General features: G+C 44.6%; 1 protein-coding gene across 2 annotated transcripts in view; it reads left to right on the top strand.

The window, feature by feature from the left end:
• Positions 1–1,639: 1,639 nt before the first annotated feature.
• BICDL1 (BICD family like cargo adaptor 1) overlaps positions 1,640–20,247 on the top strand; it is a 160,001-nt gene continuing 141,393 nt past the window's right edge. For both annotated transcript variants that reach the window (XR_012244326.1, XM_073629320.1), the window contains exons 1-2: positions 1,640–2,212; positions 11,857–12,072. Coding sequence is in view for 1 of the 2 variants with exons in the window: in XM_073629320.1 (XP_073485421.1) it covers positions 1,751–2,212; positions 11,857–12,072 (678 nt within the window). In the remaining variant the exon portion in view is untranslated. The remainder of the gene's footprint in view (positions 2,213–11,856; positions 12,073–20,247) is intronic.

Here is a 20,247-nt window from a genome sequence, read left to right as displayed (position 1 = left end):
GGAGCATACCAATACATGGTTAGGATCTGGACCACAGAGAGCTGGGGCATACTATTGCATGGTTAGAATCTGGACCATATAGAGCTGGGTGCTGGGCATACCCTTGCATGGTTAGGATCTGGACCACAGAGATCTGGGGCATACCATTGCATGGCTAGATCCGGACCACAGAGAGCTGGGGCATACCATTGCATGGTTAGGATCTGGACCACAGAGAGCTGGGGCATACCATTACATGGTTAGGATCTGGACCACAGAGAGCTTGGGCATAACATTGTATGGTTAGGATCTGGACCACAGACAGCTGGGGCATACTATTACATGGTTAGGATCTGGACCACAGAGAGCTGGGGCATACCATTACATGGTTAGGATCTGGACCACAGAAAGCTGGGCCATACCATTGCATGGTTATTATCTGGACCACAGAGATCTGGGGCATACCATTGCATGGTTAGATCTGGACCATGGAGACCTGGGGCATAACATTGCATGGCTAGATTCAGACCACAGAGGGCTGGGGCATACCATTGCATGGTTAGGATCTGGACCACAGAGAGCTGGGGCATACCATTGCATGGTTAGGATCTGGACCACAGAGAGCTGGGGCATACCATTACATGGTTAGAATCTGGACCACAGAGAGCTTGGGCATAACACTGCATGGTTAGTATCTGGACCACAGAGAGCTAGGGCATTCTATTGTATGGTTAGGATCTGGACCACATAGAGCTGGGGGCTGGGCATAATATTGCATGGTTAGTATCTGGACCACAGAGAGCTAGGGCATACTATTGTATGGTTAGGATCCGGACCACAGAGAGCTAGGGCATACCATTGCATGGTTAGGATCTGGACCACAGAGAGCTGGGGCATACCATTACATGGTTAGGATCTGGACCACAGAGAGCTTGGGCATAACATTGTATGGTTAGGATCTGGACCACAGACAGCTGGGGCATACTATTACATGGTTAGGATCTGGACCACAGAGAGCTGGGGCATACCATTACATGGTTAGGATCTGGACCACAGAGAGCTGTGCCATACCATTGCATGGTTATTATCTGGACCACAGAGATCTGGGGCATACCATTGCATGGTTAGATCTGGACCATGGAGACCTGGGGCATAACATTGCATGGCTAGATCCAGACCACAGAGAGCTGGGGCATACCATTGCATGGTTAAATCTGGACCATAGAGAGCTGGGACATAATAGTGCATGGTTAGGAGCCGGATCACATAGAGCTACATGGTTGGGAGCCGGATCACATAGAGCTGGGGTATACTATTACATGGGTAAGATCTGGACCACAGAAACAAACTTGCACATCAAGCCCAACTCCTGAAGTCGGCAGTCTGGCATCATCATCATCCCCTTCTGAACGGCCACTAGAGGTGTGCACACACAGCTGATCGCGCAACCATCTGTGCCCAATGAGCGGCTCCCAGCTAACAGGTGTTGGTGATGTCACGGGCTGCGCACGCACCGCCAGAACCTTGCAGAGATGGGTGCGGGGGAGCGCGGCGCTAAGGGGCGAGGAGAGCGCAGCGCAGCCCGAGGCCTGCGGGGCCCAACACGTCCGCATTAGATTCCGCGGGGGGGAAACGAGCGGGGCCGGGTACGGGGGGAGGGGGCCGGGGGCACCGAATTAGAGGAGGGGGATCAGGAAGGACCGGCACACTGTCAGGGAAGAGAACCGTTCACTATTCCTCGAATGTGAGCCGGGGAGGGGAGCCCCATTGGATGAGGAACGAGCCGGGTGCCTTTAACCCTCGCTGCACCTCCACACCGAGCCGAGAAGTTGCCTGGAAGGGACGGGAGGAGCGAGGGGCCGTATCGGCTGACTTCTTCCATCTTATCAGCGAGGAGGATCCCAGCTTCAGCACCAGCCGCCCCGGACAGCGCCCTATGGAGCTCCCTATCAGCAGGCGCTCGGCACCCTCCCCGGAGCGACAGGACCAAGCAGAGCTGGGGCGGGGGCTGCTGGAGCTGGACGAGGAGCTGGTACTAATGGCCGCAGAGGGAGAAGGGGAGCCGGAGGAGCAGGAGTCCGGGGAGGAGGAGCCGCCTCTACTCTCCGACATCCGGCAGAAGGACAGGGACCTGGTGCTGGCGGCCAGGCTGGGGAAGGCTCTGCTGGAGAGGAACCAGGACATGAGCCGGAGATACGAGGACATGCAGAAGGAGCTCACTGATCGCCTGGAGGTCAGACACCCAACCCTACATGGCTACTGAATCCCTACATGGCTACTGACCCCTACATGGCTACTGAATCCCTACATGGCTACTGACCCCTACATGGCTACTAACCCCCCTACGTGGCTACTGATCCCTACATGGCTACTAACCCCTACAGGGCTACTGACCCCTACATGGCTACTAACCCCCCTACATGGCTACTGATCCCTACATGGCTACTGACCTCTACATGGCTACTAACCCCCCTACATGGCTACTGACCCCTACATGGCTACTGACCCCTACATGGCTACTAACCCCCCTACATGGCTACTGACCCCTACATGGCTACTAACCCCCCTACATGGCTACTGACCCCTACATGGCTACTGAATCCCTACATGGTTACTGACCCCTACATGGCTACTAACCCCTACATGGCTACTGACCCCTACATGGCTACTAACCCCCCTACATGGCTACTAACCCCTACATGACTACTGACCCCTACATGGCTACTAACCCCTACATGGCTACTAACCCCCCTACATGGCTACTAACCCCTACATGGCTACTGACCCCTACATGGCTACTAACCCCCCTACATGGCTACTAACCCCCCTACATGGCTACTGACCCCTACATGGCTACTGACCCCCTTACATGACTGATAACCCCCTACATGGCTACCAACCCCTACATGGCTACTAACCCCCCTACATGGCTGATAACCCCTACATGACTGATAACCCCCCTACATGGCTACTTACCCCTATATGGCTGTTAACCCCCTACATGACTGATAACCTCCCTACATGGCTACTAACCCTTACATGGTTACTAACCCCTACATGGCTGATAACCCCCCACATGACAGATAACCCCGCTACATGGCTGATAACCCCCCTACATGGCTACTAACCCATACAAGGCTACTAACCCCTACATGGCTGATAACCCCCTACATGGCTACTAACCCCTACATGGCTGATAACCCCGTACATGACTGATAACCCCCTACATGGCTACTAACTCCTACATGGCTACTAACCCCTACATGGCTGATAACCCCCCTACATGGCTGATAACCCCCCAACATGACTGATAACCCCCCTACATGACTGATAACACCCCTACATGGCTGATAACCCCCCTACATGACTGATAACCCCCATACATGGCTAATAAACCCCCTACATGGCTGATAACCCCCCCATACATGGCTAATAAACCCCCTACATGGCTGATAACCCCCAACATGACTGGTAACCCCCCAACATGACTGATAACCCCCCTACATGACTGATAACACCCCTACATGACTGATAACCTCCCTACATGGCTGATAACCTCCCTACATGGCTGATAACCTCCCTACATGACTGATAACCCCCTACATGAATGATAACCCCCCTACATGACTGATAACCCTCCTACATGGCTGATAAACCCCCTAAATGGCTGATAACCCCCCCTACATGACTGATAACCCCCCTACATGGCTGATAACCCCTCTACATGGCTACTAACCCCCCTACGTGGCTACTAACCCCCCTACATAACCGATAACCCCCCCTATATGGCTACTAACCCCCCTACATGGCTTCTAACCCCCCTACATGACTGATAACCCTCCTACATAGCTGATAACCCCCCTACATGGCTGATAAACTCCCTAAATGGCTGATAACCCCCCTACATGGCTGATAACCCCCCTACATGGCTACTAACCCCCCTACATGGCTGATACACCCCCTACATGGCTACTATCCCCCCTACATGGCTACTAAACCTTACAAGCCTGATAACCCCTACATGGCTGCTAACTCCTACATGGCGACTAACCCCCCTAAATGGCTACTAACCCCTACATAGCTGATAACCCCCCTACATGGCTGATAACCCCCTACATGGTTACTAACCCCCCTACATGGCTACTAACACCCCCCTACATGGCTACTGACCCCTGCATGGCTTCTGACCCCCTTACATGACTGATAACCCCCTACATGGCTACCAACCCCTACATGGCTACTAACCCCCCTACATGGCTGATAACCCCTACATGACTGATAACTCCCCTACATGGCTACTAACACTTATATGGCTGATAACCCCCTACATGACTGATAACCCCCCTACATGGCTACTAACCCCTACATGGCTGATAACCCCCCACATGACAGATAACCCCCCTACATGACCGATAACCCCCCTACATGGCTACTAACCCGTACAAGGCTACTAACCCCTACATGGCTGATAACCCCCTACATGGCTGATAAACTCCTACATAGCTGATAATCCCCCTACATGGCTGATAAACTCCCTAAATGGCTGATAACCCCCCTACATGGCTGATAACCCCCCTACATGGCTACTAACCCCCCTACATGGCTGATACACCCCCTACATGGCTACTATCCCCCCTACATGGCTACTAAACCTTACAAGCCTGATAACCCCTACATGGCTGCTAACTCCTACATGGCTACTAACCCCCCTAAATGGCTACTAACCCCTACATAGCTGATAACCCCCCTACATGGCTGATAACCCCCTACATGGCTACTAACCCCTACATGGCTACTAACCCCCCTACATGGCTACTAACACCCCCCTACATGGCTACTGAACCCTAAATGGCTTCTGACCCCCTTACATGACTGATAACCCCCTACATGGCTACCAACCCCTACATGGCTACTAACCCCCCTACATGGCTGATAACCCCTACATGACTGATAACCCCCCTACATGGCTACTAATACTTATATGGCTGATAACCCCCTACATGACTGATAACCCCCCTACATGGCTACTAACCCTTACATGGCTACTAACCCCTACATGGCTGATAACCCCCCACATGACAGATAACCCCCCTACATGACCGATAACCCCCCTACATGGCTACTAACCCGTACAAGGCTACTAACCCCTACATGGCTGATAACCCCCTACATGGCTACTAACCCCTACATGGCTGATAACCCCGTACATGACTGATAACCCCTTACATGGCTACTAACTCCTACATGGCTACTAACCCCTACATGGCTGATAACCCCCCTACATGGCTGATAACCCCCCTATATGGCTACTAACTCCTACATGGCTACTAACCCCTACATGGCTGCTAACCCCTACATGGCTACTAACCCCCTACATGACTGATAACCCCCCTACATGGCTACTAACCCCCCTACATGGCTACTAACCCTTCTACATGACTGATAACCCCCACTACATGGCTACTAACCCCCCTACATGGCTACTAACCCCTCTACATGACTGATAACCCCCCTAGATGACTGATAACCCCCCTACATGACTGATAACCCTCCTACATCGCTGATAACCCCCCTACATGACTGATAACCCTCCTACATAGCTGATAACCCCCCCCCCCCACATGGCTGATAAACCCCCTAAATGGCTGATAACCCCCTTACATGGCTACTAACCCCCCTACATGGCTGATAACTCCCCTACATGGCTACTAACCCCTACAAGGCTGATAACCCCTACATGGCTACTAACCCCCCTAAATGGCTACTAACCCCTACATAGCTGATAACCCCCTACATGGCTACTAACCCCTACATGGCTACTAACCCCCCTACATGGCTACTAACCCCTACATGGCTGATAACCCCTACATGACTGATAATCCCTACATGGCTACTACCCCCCCCCCCCCCCCCCACATGGCTGATAACCCCCTACAAGGCTGATAACCCCTACATGGCTACTAACCTCTTCATGGCTACTAACCTCTACAAGGCTGATAACCCCCATCCCTCTCTCATCTGTCCACAGTGCACACTGCTAATCATAATAGATCGCAGCCCTTATCAGATCTGTCTGTACTGCTAAATAGGATCTAATCATATGTCACATCTGTCCACATAACACACTGCTAGATAGGATCTAACCATATTTCACATCTGCCCATATAACACACTGCTAGATAGGATCTAATCATATGTCACAGCCCTGATCACAGCCCTGATCTCATCTGTTCTTACAACACACTACTAGATAGGATCTAATCATATATCACAGCCCTGATCACATCTGTCCATACAACACACTACTAGATGGGATCTAATCATATATCACAGCCCTGATAACATCTGTCCATACAACAGACTGCTAGATAGAATCTGGTCATATGTCACAGCCCTGATCACATCTGTCCATACAACACACTGCTAGTTAGAATCTGGTCATATGTCACACAGCCCTGATCACATCTGTCTACACAACACACTGCTAGATAGGATCTATTCATATATTACAGCCCTGATCACATCTGTCCAGTATGCCTTCCTTCATATTACTGGAAAATATCACCATAGACATGTCATCCTGACAATAACACAGTATTTGCGTCTGATCGTGTATTCCCCCAGCTAGTGTGTGTTCTCAGCAGAGACCTGCTATATTCTTCTATAGGTGCTGCTAGGCTGGCCATAGACATTACTTGGCAGGAGGACAGTAGTTCAGCTGCCAAGAAATCATGTTTTAAATTTAACAGTCTTCTTTCTAAAGGTAACTCACAGAGAGGCGGCCATTCCGAGCCTAAAGACGACCATAGGCTAGGTTTACCAGACAGTTGACTAGTGCCTGTGGGTACCTTAAAGCATATCTAATCCTCAAAACAACAAAATCAAATGTAATATTTTACAGCCTAACAATTCTTAGATATTTGCTAGTTGTATTCCTTTTTGTTTTTTAGGCTTTTTTTCTGTTTATATGATCCGGCCAGTAAGTCTAGTATATTTCAACTTCTGGTGGAAGTGGCAGTTAGAACGTGCAGAAAAACCGGTTACCACTGACAATAGTCAGCTTCTATTCATTTAAAGTGGAACTTTACCCATAACAACTTGATAAAAAAAATAATGTTCTTTAGCAAGGAACATACACATTAATAATTATGATACTAACATTAGTGTGTGCTCTAAATTGCCTCCAGCATTGTTTCTGTTTCTTCTTGCTGGAGGTGACCATTTTGCTGAAGCCCAGTGTCCCTGAACAGCAAGTATATCATAAAGCAGAATTAACCAATCGATTTTCGGGTTTCAAAAAACTGCTACATTGCCGGGATTGCTAACTGTCACATTTTCCCCCTCAACCAAACTGTTATACCATCGAATGGCTGGTGTCATAACTGATCACATGTGCAGCACCATGGCAGTTGCAGATGAAATAGAAGCAGCTTCCTTGATTTTAAAGGATAGTTACTGTAATTCTGCTCAGAAGTAAACCCATCAATTTTAACAGTTTCAAAAAACAGTTACAATCCTGGCACATGTTGGGAATGTAACTGTCACATTGTTTGTACTCTAAACCAAACTGTCAAACCATCCAATGGCTGGAACCATAACTGATCACATGTGCAGAATCATGGCAGTTGAAGATTAAACAGAGGCCAAGATGGCAACTTCCTTGGCTGAAAACGATAGGAGGGATTACGTCCACTTGAAGGCTGTCAGCAGATTGGTCTCTACAAACTCAGCAGTGCCTAAAAATGGAGGGCAACTGAGCATGTGCAGAGCAGGGTGAGGCAGTGTATTACTGTATTTTAACCACTTCAGCCCCGGAAGAATTAGCTGTTCAATGACCAGGCCATTTTTTGCGATACGGCACTGCATCGCTTTAACTTACAATTGCGCGGTCGTGCGACGCTGTACCCAAACAAAATTTATGTCCTTTTTTTCCCCACAAATAGAGCTTTCTTTTGGTGGTATTTGATCATCTCTGTGGTTTTTATTTCTTTCACTATAAAAAAAAGAGTGACAATTTTGAAAAAAACACAACTGTACTTTTTGCTGTAATAAATAGCCCCAATTTTTTTTAAAAAAAAGCAATTTTCTTCTTCAGTTTAGGCTGATACGTATTTTTCTACATATTTTTCTACATATTTTTGGTAATAAAAATCACACAAAGCGTACATTGATTGGTTTGCGCAAAAGTTATAGCGTCTACAAATAGGGGATAGCTTTATGGCATTTTTATTATTATTTATTTTTTTACTAGTAATGGTGGCGATCTGCCATTTTCATCGAGACTGCGACATTATGGAGGACACATCGGACACTTTTGAAACATTTTTGGGTCGATTGACAATTTATACAGCGATCAGTGCTATAAAAATGCACTGATTACTGTATAAATGTCACTGGCAGGGAAGGGGTTAATACTAGGGGGCGATCAAGGGGATCAACTGTGTTCCCTAGTGTGTGTTCTAACTGTGGGGAATGGGACTGACTATAGGAGATAAGAGATCGTGGTTCCTAGCTCGTTCCAGTCTCTCCTCTCCTCACAGAACTGGGATGTGTGTGTTTAGACACACACACGTCCCTGTTCTGCTTCTCGTGCCCGCGATCTCTTGTGGCTGGTGGTCATTGCGACCGGCGGTCATGAGCATCGGCTTACAGGGACAGACATATAGCTACGACGGTTCGCGGGATCGTGCCGACCTGCCGCAGTATAATGATGGCGGCTGGTTGGCAAGTGGTTAAACAGTATAGGCACTTATTTTTAATGTTGCTATACCTGCAAAAGGGGCCAGCCTGAAGTGATCTAGCAGGACTTAATTTTCCGACCAAAGTTCCACTTTGGATAAAACCTTTATCCCACGAGGATAAAAACTGTTCCTGTAATGGCTTAAAAAGTGTTAGCTGGAGCTTAGCTTTAAAGCAGAACTAAACGTTCCTATCCTTTTCAGCCAAGAAAGCTGCCATCTTAGTCTCTGTTTGACCTGCATCTGTCATGATGCTGCACATGTGATCAGTTATGACACCAGCCATTTGATGGTTTGACAGTTGCACAAGCAGATGTGACAGTTAGTATTCCTGGCATACCGGGAATGTAACTGTTCTCTGAAACTGTTAAAGCGGAACTAAACCCATCAATTTAACGGTTTCAAAAAACAGTTACATTCCTGGCATGTTAAGATTGCTAACTGTCCCATTTTCTTGTGCTCTCAACCAAACTGTTAAACCATCAAATAGCTGGTGTCATAACTGATCGCGTCTGAAAAGCGCTGCTTAAACAGCGCTAAAGCTCCGGTCGCTTTAGTGCTAATGTGGCCGCGGCCCCAGTGTAAAAGGGGTCTAAGGAAAAAGTTCACTGATATTTTAAAGCAAAATAATCTTTTTACTTGATTTCAAGCTAAAGCTGTGTTAGAGTCTATACACTGAGATTTGTGTAGAGGTGAAAATGTAAGTTGTTACTTGTTGCTCCTTTAGTATGGGTCCTTTATAAATACTTGTGTAACTAAAGGCAAACTTTTTTTTTTTTTTGGATAGAGTAAGGGAGGGTATAACTAACCCCTGTCAGTTTGTTTGCCATCTGTGTCCCATTGGGGGGATTTTCCCTTACTTTCTGTCCCATACCCTAAACAGGAAGTGAGAAGAAATCCATCCAAGGTGAGGGAATCCCTGGGTGTCACCAGAACTAATGTCTCCATTGCAAGATTTCCCTTCTATTTCTGTTCTGTCAACCCAAATTTTGGGATTTTCTTTTACTTTCAATGATAATGGTAAACAGGACAAATAGAGAGGGTGAATCTCCCTAATGGGGGCACAGACAGCAATAAAAACTGACATGGGGTTCTAATCCACCTCTATCCAGAACTTAAAAAACAGTGTTTCTTTTAGTTATACTTTTATATAGATAATAAAAATATAGGTAATGAAAATGATTGAAGAGCCATGATTGCAAAGCATCATGTACAGTTAAACTGCGTCCATTCTGTTTGAATAGTACCACGTGGCACAAGGATACATCCATGCATTTGGTATGTTTCCTTCAGAAGTGAATACATTGTCATATAAACAAAGCTCTGGGACAGAGTGCTTTGAGTGAGGGAAACAACCTGTGTCACAAAGACAGCCCTGTAAAGGATTGTGGGAAGACCACTAGCAAAGATAGGGTTTTCTCAGCTGTAGGGTAGGCTACCCCCATTGGGCACTAGGCTTCACTTATCAAAGTGGCTGTTTTGCCCTTCAGACCAGTGTCTCTCAAACTTTTTTCAGTCAAAGCACCCTTTAAAATTCCGCACAATCTCAAGCCACCCCATTCTAAATTTTAAAAACAAAACTAATCGTTTTACATAACGTAGCAACAACCCCACATGTAGGATGCCCAACGCTAGAGGAGATTATTCTTCCAAAGCAAACATACCTTTGTATGCTGGTACTGATTAGTATTCCAATGTTTCTCTTCTTCCTTAGTTTCTCTCCCTTATTCAGCTAATGTGATCCCAGAGCTGATGGAGAGGGGAAGGGGACGGGCAAACAAGGATACTCTAAGTGCCCAACATCCTACTTATCAACTAATGAGGTCATTGGTTAGTAGGACACTGGTGGCTGGAAGGTTGTAATGGTGCACAATGAAAACTTGTGGCTTTGTGTAACTAATAGGCAGGCTTCATCCATCCACTGGCTTGTATACATTTGGGCAATTTCTAGGCATTTTGCCAAGGAACACATGAAAGCACCCTGTTTGAAAAAAGGCTGCTACAGTTTCCAATCAGATGCAAACTTTCACTGAGAAATTATAGTTTGGTGACTGAAAGAAGAATCTGATTGGTTAGGAAGGACTAGTGAAATCAGTTGACAAAGGACTCCAGGAATTTAGCCACTTTTTAAAAAAGTAATGGTTTACAATGTGTTAAAGAATATGTAAACCCAACATTTCATATTCCTGATCTGTGCCTGCTGTACCATGTACTGGTATGAACAACTATCCTGTTCTCTTTGCATTGCTACCTTTTGTGTGAAATCCCTGGTGTTCCTGCTAGTCCCTCCGCTCACCCTATTAAGAACTGACCACACTAAGTAGAACACACGGTGGTCAGTTCTCTAGCTGTGCTGGGAACTCAGCCTGTTCTCCTCCAATGATCAGAATTGTCCAGACCCCGCCCCCTCGCACAGCCATTTACTGGGAAGATCGTTTACATATACTCTAGGTCCAAGGAGGTATATGTCACCTCCTGGACTTGCTGTGTTAGTTCAGTTGGTAGACCTTTGACCTTTAGAGAACTATCCCTTTAAGGATTATCTGTCTAAATAATTACAGGGCCATTCTCTGTGCTGCCATCTAAATCAACTATACAGTTCACATTATCTAAAGTAGTTGATTTGCAGATGAATTAAAGGAGGTATGTAACAAAGTTGCAAGCTATAGCTATTCCATGATCTACAATGCACTCATATTCTCTGTTAAATATAAGGCATTGGTGTTGATGTATGGAAAAGCTGAGCAAAATGTAGTCTTTTTGTCCATAGTAAGAAATGTCATTTTTATTTATTTTTTTGTATTGTCCCAGTGCTGTTCAGACAGTTTGATCTGTTGCTATGGATAGCTATCTTAATTTATCACAACTTTATGCTCCATTTATTTTGTTATGAAAAAATAATGCTATGTAAACTGCAGAAAAAAATGCACTCATGTAAACTTGCAGAAAAAAAATGAAATTATGTAAACATGCATGCCTAAAAAAAAAAAACTCCACAGAAATCTATATGGACATAAGTACCAGTTATTGGTTTGTTGAGTCATTTTGCCCTTATATGCAGAAATAGATAGTAAATTAGTATTAGTATTATTAATGTAATATAACCATGTACTCAATTCTGATGTATTTTGTTTTATAGCATCTGGAGCAAGAGAAGCACGAATTGAAAAGACGATTTGATAATCGTGAAGGGGAATGGGAAGGGCGAGTGTCTGAGCTGGAGAGTGATGTGAAACAGCTACAGGAAGAGCTGGAGAAGCAGCAGGTGCATTTGAGAGAGGCTGATCGGGAGAAATGCACAGCAGTCCAGGAATTATCAGATCAAAACCAAAGACTCTTGGAACAGCTCAATAGGGTGAGTGTCTTTGGCAGTCATAGCTGCTCAGTTTAACCACTTCAGCCCCGGAAGGTTTTACCCCCTTCCTGACCAGAGCACTTTTTACAATTCGGCACTGCGTCGCTTTAACTGCTAATTGCGCGGTCATGCAATGCTGTACCCAAACGAAATTTGTGTCCTTTTCTTCCCACAAATAGAGCTTTCTTTTGATGGTATTTGATCACCTCTGCCATTTTTATTTTTTGCGCTATACACGGAAAAAAACGAAAATTTTGAAAAAAAATGATATTTTCTACTTTTTGTTCTAAAAAAAATCCAATGAACTCAATTTTAGTCATACATTTAGGCCAAAATGTATTCGGCCACATGTCTTTGGTAGAAAAAATGTCAATAAGTGTATATTTATTGGTTTGCGCAAAAGTTATAGCGCCTACAAACTAGGGTACATTTTCTGGAATTTACACAGCCTTTAATTTATGACTGCCTATGTCGTTTCTTGAGGTGCTAAAATGGCAGGGCAGTACAAAACCCCCACAAATGACCCCATTTTGGAAAGTAGACACCCCAAGGAATTTGCTGAGAGGCATGTTGAGCCCATTGAATATTCATTTTTTTTGTCCCAAGTGATTGAATAATGACAAAAAAAAAAAAAAAAAAAAATTACAAAAAGTTGTCACTAAATGATATATTGCTCACACAGGCCATGGGCATATGTGGAATTGCACCCCAAAATACATTTAGCTGCTTCTCCTGAGTATGGGGATACCACATGTGTGGGACTTTTTGGGAGCCTAGCCGCGTACGGGGCCCCGAAAACCAATCACTGCCTTCAGGATTTCTAAGGGCGTACATTTTTGATTTTACTCCTCACTACCTATCACAGTTTTGAAGGCCATAAAATGCCCAGATGGCATAAAACCCCCCCAAATGACCCCATTTTGGAAAGTAGACACCCCAAGCTATTTGCTTTGAGGCATGTTGAGTCCATGGAATGTTTTATATTTTGACACAAGTTGCGGGAAAGTGACAAATTTTTTTTTTTTGCACAAAGTTGTCACTAAATGATATATTGCTCACACAGGCCATGGGCATATGTGGAATTGCACCCCAAAATACATTCTGCTGCTTCTCCTGAGTACGGGGATACCACATGTGTGGGACTTTTTGGGAGCCTAGCCGCGTACGGGGCCCCGAAAACCAATCACTGCCTTCAGGATTTCTAAGGGTGTACATTTTTGATTTTACTCCTCACTACCTATCACAGTTTCGGAGGCCATGGAATGCCCAGGTGGCACAAACCCCCCCCCCAAATGACTCCATTTTGGAAAGTAGACACCCCAAGCTATTTGCTGAGAGGCATGGTGAGTATTTTGCAGCTCTCATTTGTTTTTGAAAATAAAGAAAGACGAGAAAAAAAAATTTTTTTTTTCTTTTTTCAATTTTCAAAACTTTGTGACAAAAAGTGAGGTCTGCAAAATACTCACTATACCTCTCATCAAATAGCTTGGGGTGTCTACTTTCCAAAATGGGGTAATTTGGGGGGGTTTTTTGCCACCTGGGCATTCCATGGCCTCCAAAACTGTGATAGGCAGTGAAGAGTGAAATCAAAAATTTACGGCCTTAGAAAGCCTGAAGGCGGTGCTTGGTTTTCGGGGTCCCGTACGCGGCTAGGCTCCCAAAAAGTCTCACACATGTGGTATCCCCGTACTCAGGAGAAGCAACAGAATGTATTTTGGGGTGTAATTTCACATATTCCCATGGCATGTTTGAGCAATATATCATTTAGTGACAACTTTGCGCAAAAAAAAAATAAAAAAAATAAAAATCTCTTTCCCGCAACTTGTGTCACAATATAAAATATTCCATGGACTCGACATGCCTCTCAGCAAATAGCTTGGGGTGTCTACTTTCCAAAATGGGGTCATTTGGGGGGGTTTTGAACTGTCCTGGCATTTTATGCACAACATCTAGAAGCTTATGTCACACATCACCCACTCTTCTAACCACTTGAAGACAAAGCCCTTTCTGACACTTTTTGATTACATAAAAAAATAATTTTTTTTTGCAAGAAAATTACTTTGAACCCCCAAACATTATATATTTTTTTAAAGCAAATGCCCTACAGATTAAAATGGTGGGTGTTTCATTTTTTTTTTTCACACAGTATTTGCGCAGCGATTTTTCAAACGCATTTTTTGGGGAAAAAACACACTTTTTTAAATTTTAATGCACTAAAACACACTATATTGCCCAAATGTTTGATGAAATAAAAAAGATGATCTTTGGCCGAGTACATGGATACCAAACATGACATGCTTTAAAATTGCGCACAAACGTGCAGTGGCGACAAACTAAATACATTTTTAAAAGCCTTTAAAAGCCTTTACAGGTTACCACTTTAGATTTACAGAGGAGGTCTACTGCTAAAATTACTGCCCTCGATCTGACGTTCGCGGTGATACCTCACATGCATGGTGCAATTGCTGTTTACATTTGACGCCAGACCGACGCTTGCGTTCGCCTTAGCGCGAGAGCAGGGGGGACAGGGGTGCTTTTTTTTTTCTTTATTATTATTATTTTTTTATCTTATTTTTAAACTGTTCCTTTCATTTTTTTTTTTTTAAATCATTTTTATTGTTATCTCAGGGAATGTAAATATCCCCTATCATAGCAATAGGTAGTGACAGGTACTCTTTTTTGCAAAAATTGGGGTCTATTAGACCCTAGATTTCTCCTCTGCCCTCAAAGCATCTGACCACACCAAGATCGGTGTGATAAAATGCTTTCCCAATTTCCCAATGGCGCTGTTTACATCCGGCGAAATCTAAGTCATAAAATGCTCGTAGCTTCCGGTTTCTTAGGCCATAGAGATGTTTGGAGCCACTCTGGTCTCTGATCAGCTCTATGGTCAGCTGGCTGAATCACCGGCTGCATTCTCAGGTTCCCTGTTGAGACAGGAGAGCCAGAGAAAAACACGGAAGACGTTGGGGGGGGGGGCATTCCCTCCCACTGCTTGTAAAAGCAGTCTAGAGGCTAATTAGCTGCTAGGATTGCTTTTACATGAAAGCCGATCGCTGGCTGAAAAGAATGATACCAAGATGATACCTAAACCTGCAGGCATCATTCTGGTATAACCACTCAAAGTCGTGAATGGCGTACCTGAAGACAAAAAAATGGTTAACAATAAAGCACAGTAAACGGTAAGGTATAAAAAATTGCATATCTGAAAAGCAAACATGATAAAACATAATAACAATAAAACATTGCAGAATAGGATACAGTAAAAAAGAGCAGAACAAGAGAGAGAGAATAGAGAGAGAATAGAGAGAGAGAGAACAATAAAACGACAACTATTTTTTTTTTTATTTTATATTTTTGTTTGTGTTTTTTTTTTTTTTTTTTACACTTTTTTTTGTAACTAACTTTTATAACTGTAACCGGTTCCAGGTTCGGGTCTCTCAAAATGCGATGGCATCTTGGGAGACCCTGTGAAAGTGTGCCTAGTCTGTGCAATGCTGTACCCTACGCTAATACTCAACTAGTGAAAGGTAGCGTTCAAAACATTCACCAATGCAAAGACCAGGATTGTCAGGACAGGAGGGACAATAATAGCGGGTGTCACGCCTATATCCGCGCTTGCTGCAGACACAACATCTTTTTTGGGGGGGTTCGCTGGGTAGGGGTACTCGGGAGGACATAAAGAAAATGCCTCTCATGCAGCCGACTGCATTTGGTTGGGGATGTGAATGGGGGAAGTACGGGCGCTGCAGAAGCGGTGGGTTCCCAATTAGGATTGGCGAATGCAGCAGGAAGGGCACTATGGACACGACGGGCCTGTGTTTGTCTTCTTGGTGGCAGCGGGACACTACTTGTGCTTGCCACCTCACCAGCTTGAACTGCATTTATGGGACTCGCCACGTCACCAAGTCTTACTGCAGTGCTGGTTTGACTACAACCGGGGTGTACTAGGCCGCTGGTGCTTGCCAGTTCACCAAAACGCTACCAAAAAAACTGTTAGCGATCGCAGGGATCAGGCCTGACTCTGCGAACACTGCAGTTATGCGTTTAGTGTTTTGTAAGTGTCAGTGATCGATCGATACTGCACTTGGGTGGGCTGGGCTGGGCCGGGTGGAGGGGCAAAACGCAGGTGCTAGCAGGTATCTGGGCTGATCCCGCTAACACTGCGTTTGTGGGAACCCTAAACTGCTGGGGACGCTAGTATAGATCTGATCAGATCAGATATTGATCCGATCAGATACTATACCACTAAGGGAGGTGTACGGTGCGTGCGTGGGTGTTAGCGGTACTGGCGCTAACCTGACGCTGCCTGGGGCTGGTGCTTGCCAGTTCACCAAAACGCTACCAAGAAAACTGTTAGCGATCGCAGGGATCAGGCCTGACTCTGTGAACGCTGCAGTTATGCGTTTAGTGTTTTGTAAGTGACAGTGATCGATCGATACTGCACTTGGGTGGGCTGGGCCGAGCAGAGGGGAAAAACGCAGGTGCTAGCGGGTATCTGGGCTGATCCCGCTAACACTGCGTTTTTGGGAACCCTAAACTGCTGGGGACACTAGTATAGATCTGATCGGATCAGATATTGATCCGTACAGATACTATACCACTAAGGGAGGCGTATGCTGCGTGCGTGGGTGTTAGCGGTACTGGCGCTAATCTGACGCTGCCTGGGGCGACGCATATCACCGCCGGGCGATCAGGGGGCTAAACCTTTATTAGGTAATAAACGGCGGGTGCCCTGACACTATAAAAAATAAACGAACTAACCAGCGTCACCCGTAACGGTTATACGGTGATCAGTGGTGAAAGGGTTAACTAGGGGGCAATCAAGGGGTTAAAACATTTATTAGGTAGTATATGGGGGTCCCTGTCACTATAAAACGCTGACGGCGAACCTAAATATTTACCTCCCTAACTAGCGTCACCAGCGACACTAATACAACGATCAGAAAAATGATCGCTTAGTGACACTGGTGACAGGGGGTGATCAAGGGGTTAAAACTTTATTAGGGGGGGTTAGGGGGGTATCCTAGACCTAAAGGGGGGTAATACTCACTGCCCTAACACTGGAACTGTCACAAACTGACACCATGCAGTAATCAGAAAAAAAAAAAAAAATACTGCTTGCTGTCAGTTTGTGACGGGGGGGGGGGGGGGGGTGGTGATTGGGGGGTGATTGGGGGGGGATCGGGGGGGGGATCGGGGGTGTAAAGTATGCCTGGCATGTTCTACTGTGTGTGTTGTGCACTCACATGTCTTCTCTCCTCGGCGCTGGGACGGAAACTGCCAAGCCGAGGAGAGATGACATCACATCCTCTGCCTGTGTGAAACTACACACAGGCAGGGGAGTATTCCGATTGGCTGGGAGCGATCGCGAGGGGGGGGCCACGATCGGATGGTCTCCCCCTCGCCTCCCGATGCTCCCAGTCAAATGCCTGCCCTAGCCATTCTGCCGCCGTATATGTGCGTTAGGCGGTCGGCAAGTGGTTAATGTCAAGGTGATTAATATCCATAGAGGAAATCTCACTAAACAAGTCTGGGTAACTTTATTTTTAATAACACAAACTCCTTACAGGATACCCCACTTTTAAGTACACAATGGGGTTTATTTACTAAAGCTGGAAAGTGCAAAATCAGATTCACTTCTTCATAGAAACCAATGAGCTTCCAGGTTTTATTACCAAAGCTTAATTGAACAAGCTGGGGTTAGAAGCTCATTGGTTTCTATGCAGAATTGAGCCTGATTTTGCGCTTTCCATCTTTAGTAAATAAACACCATTGCGTATGTACTTAATCAAATATTCTTTAGGTTTTAGGTCCAATAATATATCAAGTAACTCCTCTAAAAAAATCTCTTAAGTGCAAATTGATGGTGAGATCAATTGTTACTTGGATCTCTTTGTCTAAACTTGCCTTGTACACACGATGAGAATATCAGGCAAACAATTGTCTATATTTTTTCCATGCTAGTCTCATATGGAAAATGAAGAGGTCACTTAACTTACGAAAATTCTCATATGACAGAATACAACTTCGGAAGTGATGTAATGTATTGTATTGTATTGTATTTTTGGAAGAAAACTGCACTGATTAAATGAAGAGAAAAGAGGGATATGAGAATAGGAAATGTGTAAGGTACTGCCAACATACTTGTACAACTAGAATAGGAGGAGATATGCAACCAGTACATAAAAAGGTCGTCCCTTAGGACTTTTTAGGCAGAAAGAAATAGAGCAGGGATATGCAATTAGCGGACCTCCAGCTGTTGCAAAACTACAAGTCCCATCATGCCTCTGCCTCTGGGTGTCATGCTTGTGGCTGCCAGAGTCTTGCTATGCCTCATGGGACTTGTAGTTCCAGAACAGCTGGAGGTCCGCTAATTGCATATCCCTGATATAGAGAGTAACAATATGTAGAGGATGCACATAAGTGCTAGCTTTATTAAGTATAGAAAAAATAGTATAGGTACAAAATTCACTTTAAAATACATCAATAAGTCAATCATATACAAGGTAAAATTATCAACCCAAAGCTCACAATCCACTGCCTAAATCAAGTTGAGGTCAGACGGATAGATTTACAGCACACATCCTGACATGTTTCGGAGATTCGCATTGATATACAATATTCCTTCATCAGGGGTTTTACAGTTGGGTGATTTGATCTTTTTCTGTAATATAAATTTAATTGTATAGTACAGTATATAGGAAAATTCCAACAGTTACACTTTACACAATGTTCTATATCAAGACTAGTGATACTTACATAGATAAAATTCATTGTAAATCATAACTGGGTAAAAACAGTGGTGGAGGGAATACAGGCTGGCTGACAAGTCCACAAAAGTAGAGGTTAGGCAGTTATGGATCTAGGGCCAATCACTGCATCACATTCACAAGAGACGCCTGATTGAAAGCTCCACAGCCAAAATGTACTGTGTAAGAAAATCATAGACAGAGGATTTACTGAATTAGTCCTACATGTAACATGAAGTGGCATAGAGATAGGGGGATATCTATCCCTAGTCTGCCTGTCTAAGTTAAAGTGTTTACCTTTGACTGTGTACGTTCGAGACGTAGACCTCCTACTGATTTAATGAAAGTCGTATGGGCTGGTATCATACGAGAACAATTTTTGTGTTTGTCCCATCCCTGTACAATTGTTTAGAAAGCAGTATTTTTCAGTTGATTTTCTCATCGTGTGTACTAGGTTTAAAAGTGGAATGAAATATCTGGGCCACTATTGCCACAATAATGGCACCGCTGTTATTAATCTTCTGAAGTTTGCTGAAACTTAACCGCAACATATGCAGTGTGAAGGGATACTGAATTAATAATGAACAACATATTTATGCACAGCTCAGAAGGATAGGAAGCGAGAGAAAGGTCATCCTTGTGATTGCAGCACGCCATGACTTTTCTTCCTGACTCAACATTTGACGCACACATGGTGAAGGAAATATAAATTCTTCAAGCTTTTCTAACCTTTTCAAAAATCTCTGTGGGTGATGAGTACTTCCGTTATTTGTGCATGTTCATTATTGCCCAGGAGTTGACGCTTGCACCGCTTAAGCATCACTGTCTGACTGGAGTTAACACTGATCATATCTCTTATAATCATCAGGATGTGTATGAGCACCCTCATTGGTCAGATTTTCTAATTCTAGAATATTCCAGAATATTGACTGGAGATATCCTATATCCTTGTCTTTTCTTTTCTTCTCAAACAAATATCTAAAACTGAATATATGGTTGCACTTATATCAGCCAATGGCATTCTTCGATTAGACGAGTGTTTTGTTTTTTTTTTTTATTTGTTCAACAATGTAGCTACTTTATTATGCAATATCATAAAACCATGTGTATTGAGCTCAGAGGAGGTGTATTATTATAAAGTAACAACTGGCAGTATGAGTCTTGCATCTAAAGTGGTTGGAAAATTTTTCTTTTGATGAGTGGAGCCAAATTGAATTTCTAATGCCCTGTGCACACTGTCCGATTTTCTGATGGAAAATGTGTGATAGGACCTTGTGGTCGGAAATTCCGACCGTGTGTGGGCTCCATCACACATTTTCCATCAGAATTTCCGACACACAAAGTTTGAGAGCAGGCTATAAAATTTTCCGACAACAAAATCCGTTGTCAGAAATTCCGATCGTGTGTACACAAATCCGACGCA

This window comes from Aquarana catesbeiana, linkage group LG01, assembly GCF_042186555.1.
Source record: "Aquarana catesbeiana isolate 2022-GZ linkage group LG01, ASM4218655v1, whole genome shotgun sequence".
NCBI lineage: Eukaryota > Metazoa > Chordata > Amphibia > Anura > Ranidae > Aquarana > Aquarana catesbeiana.
This window is presented reverse-complemented; position numbering and strand designations above follow the sequence as displayed.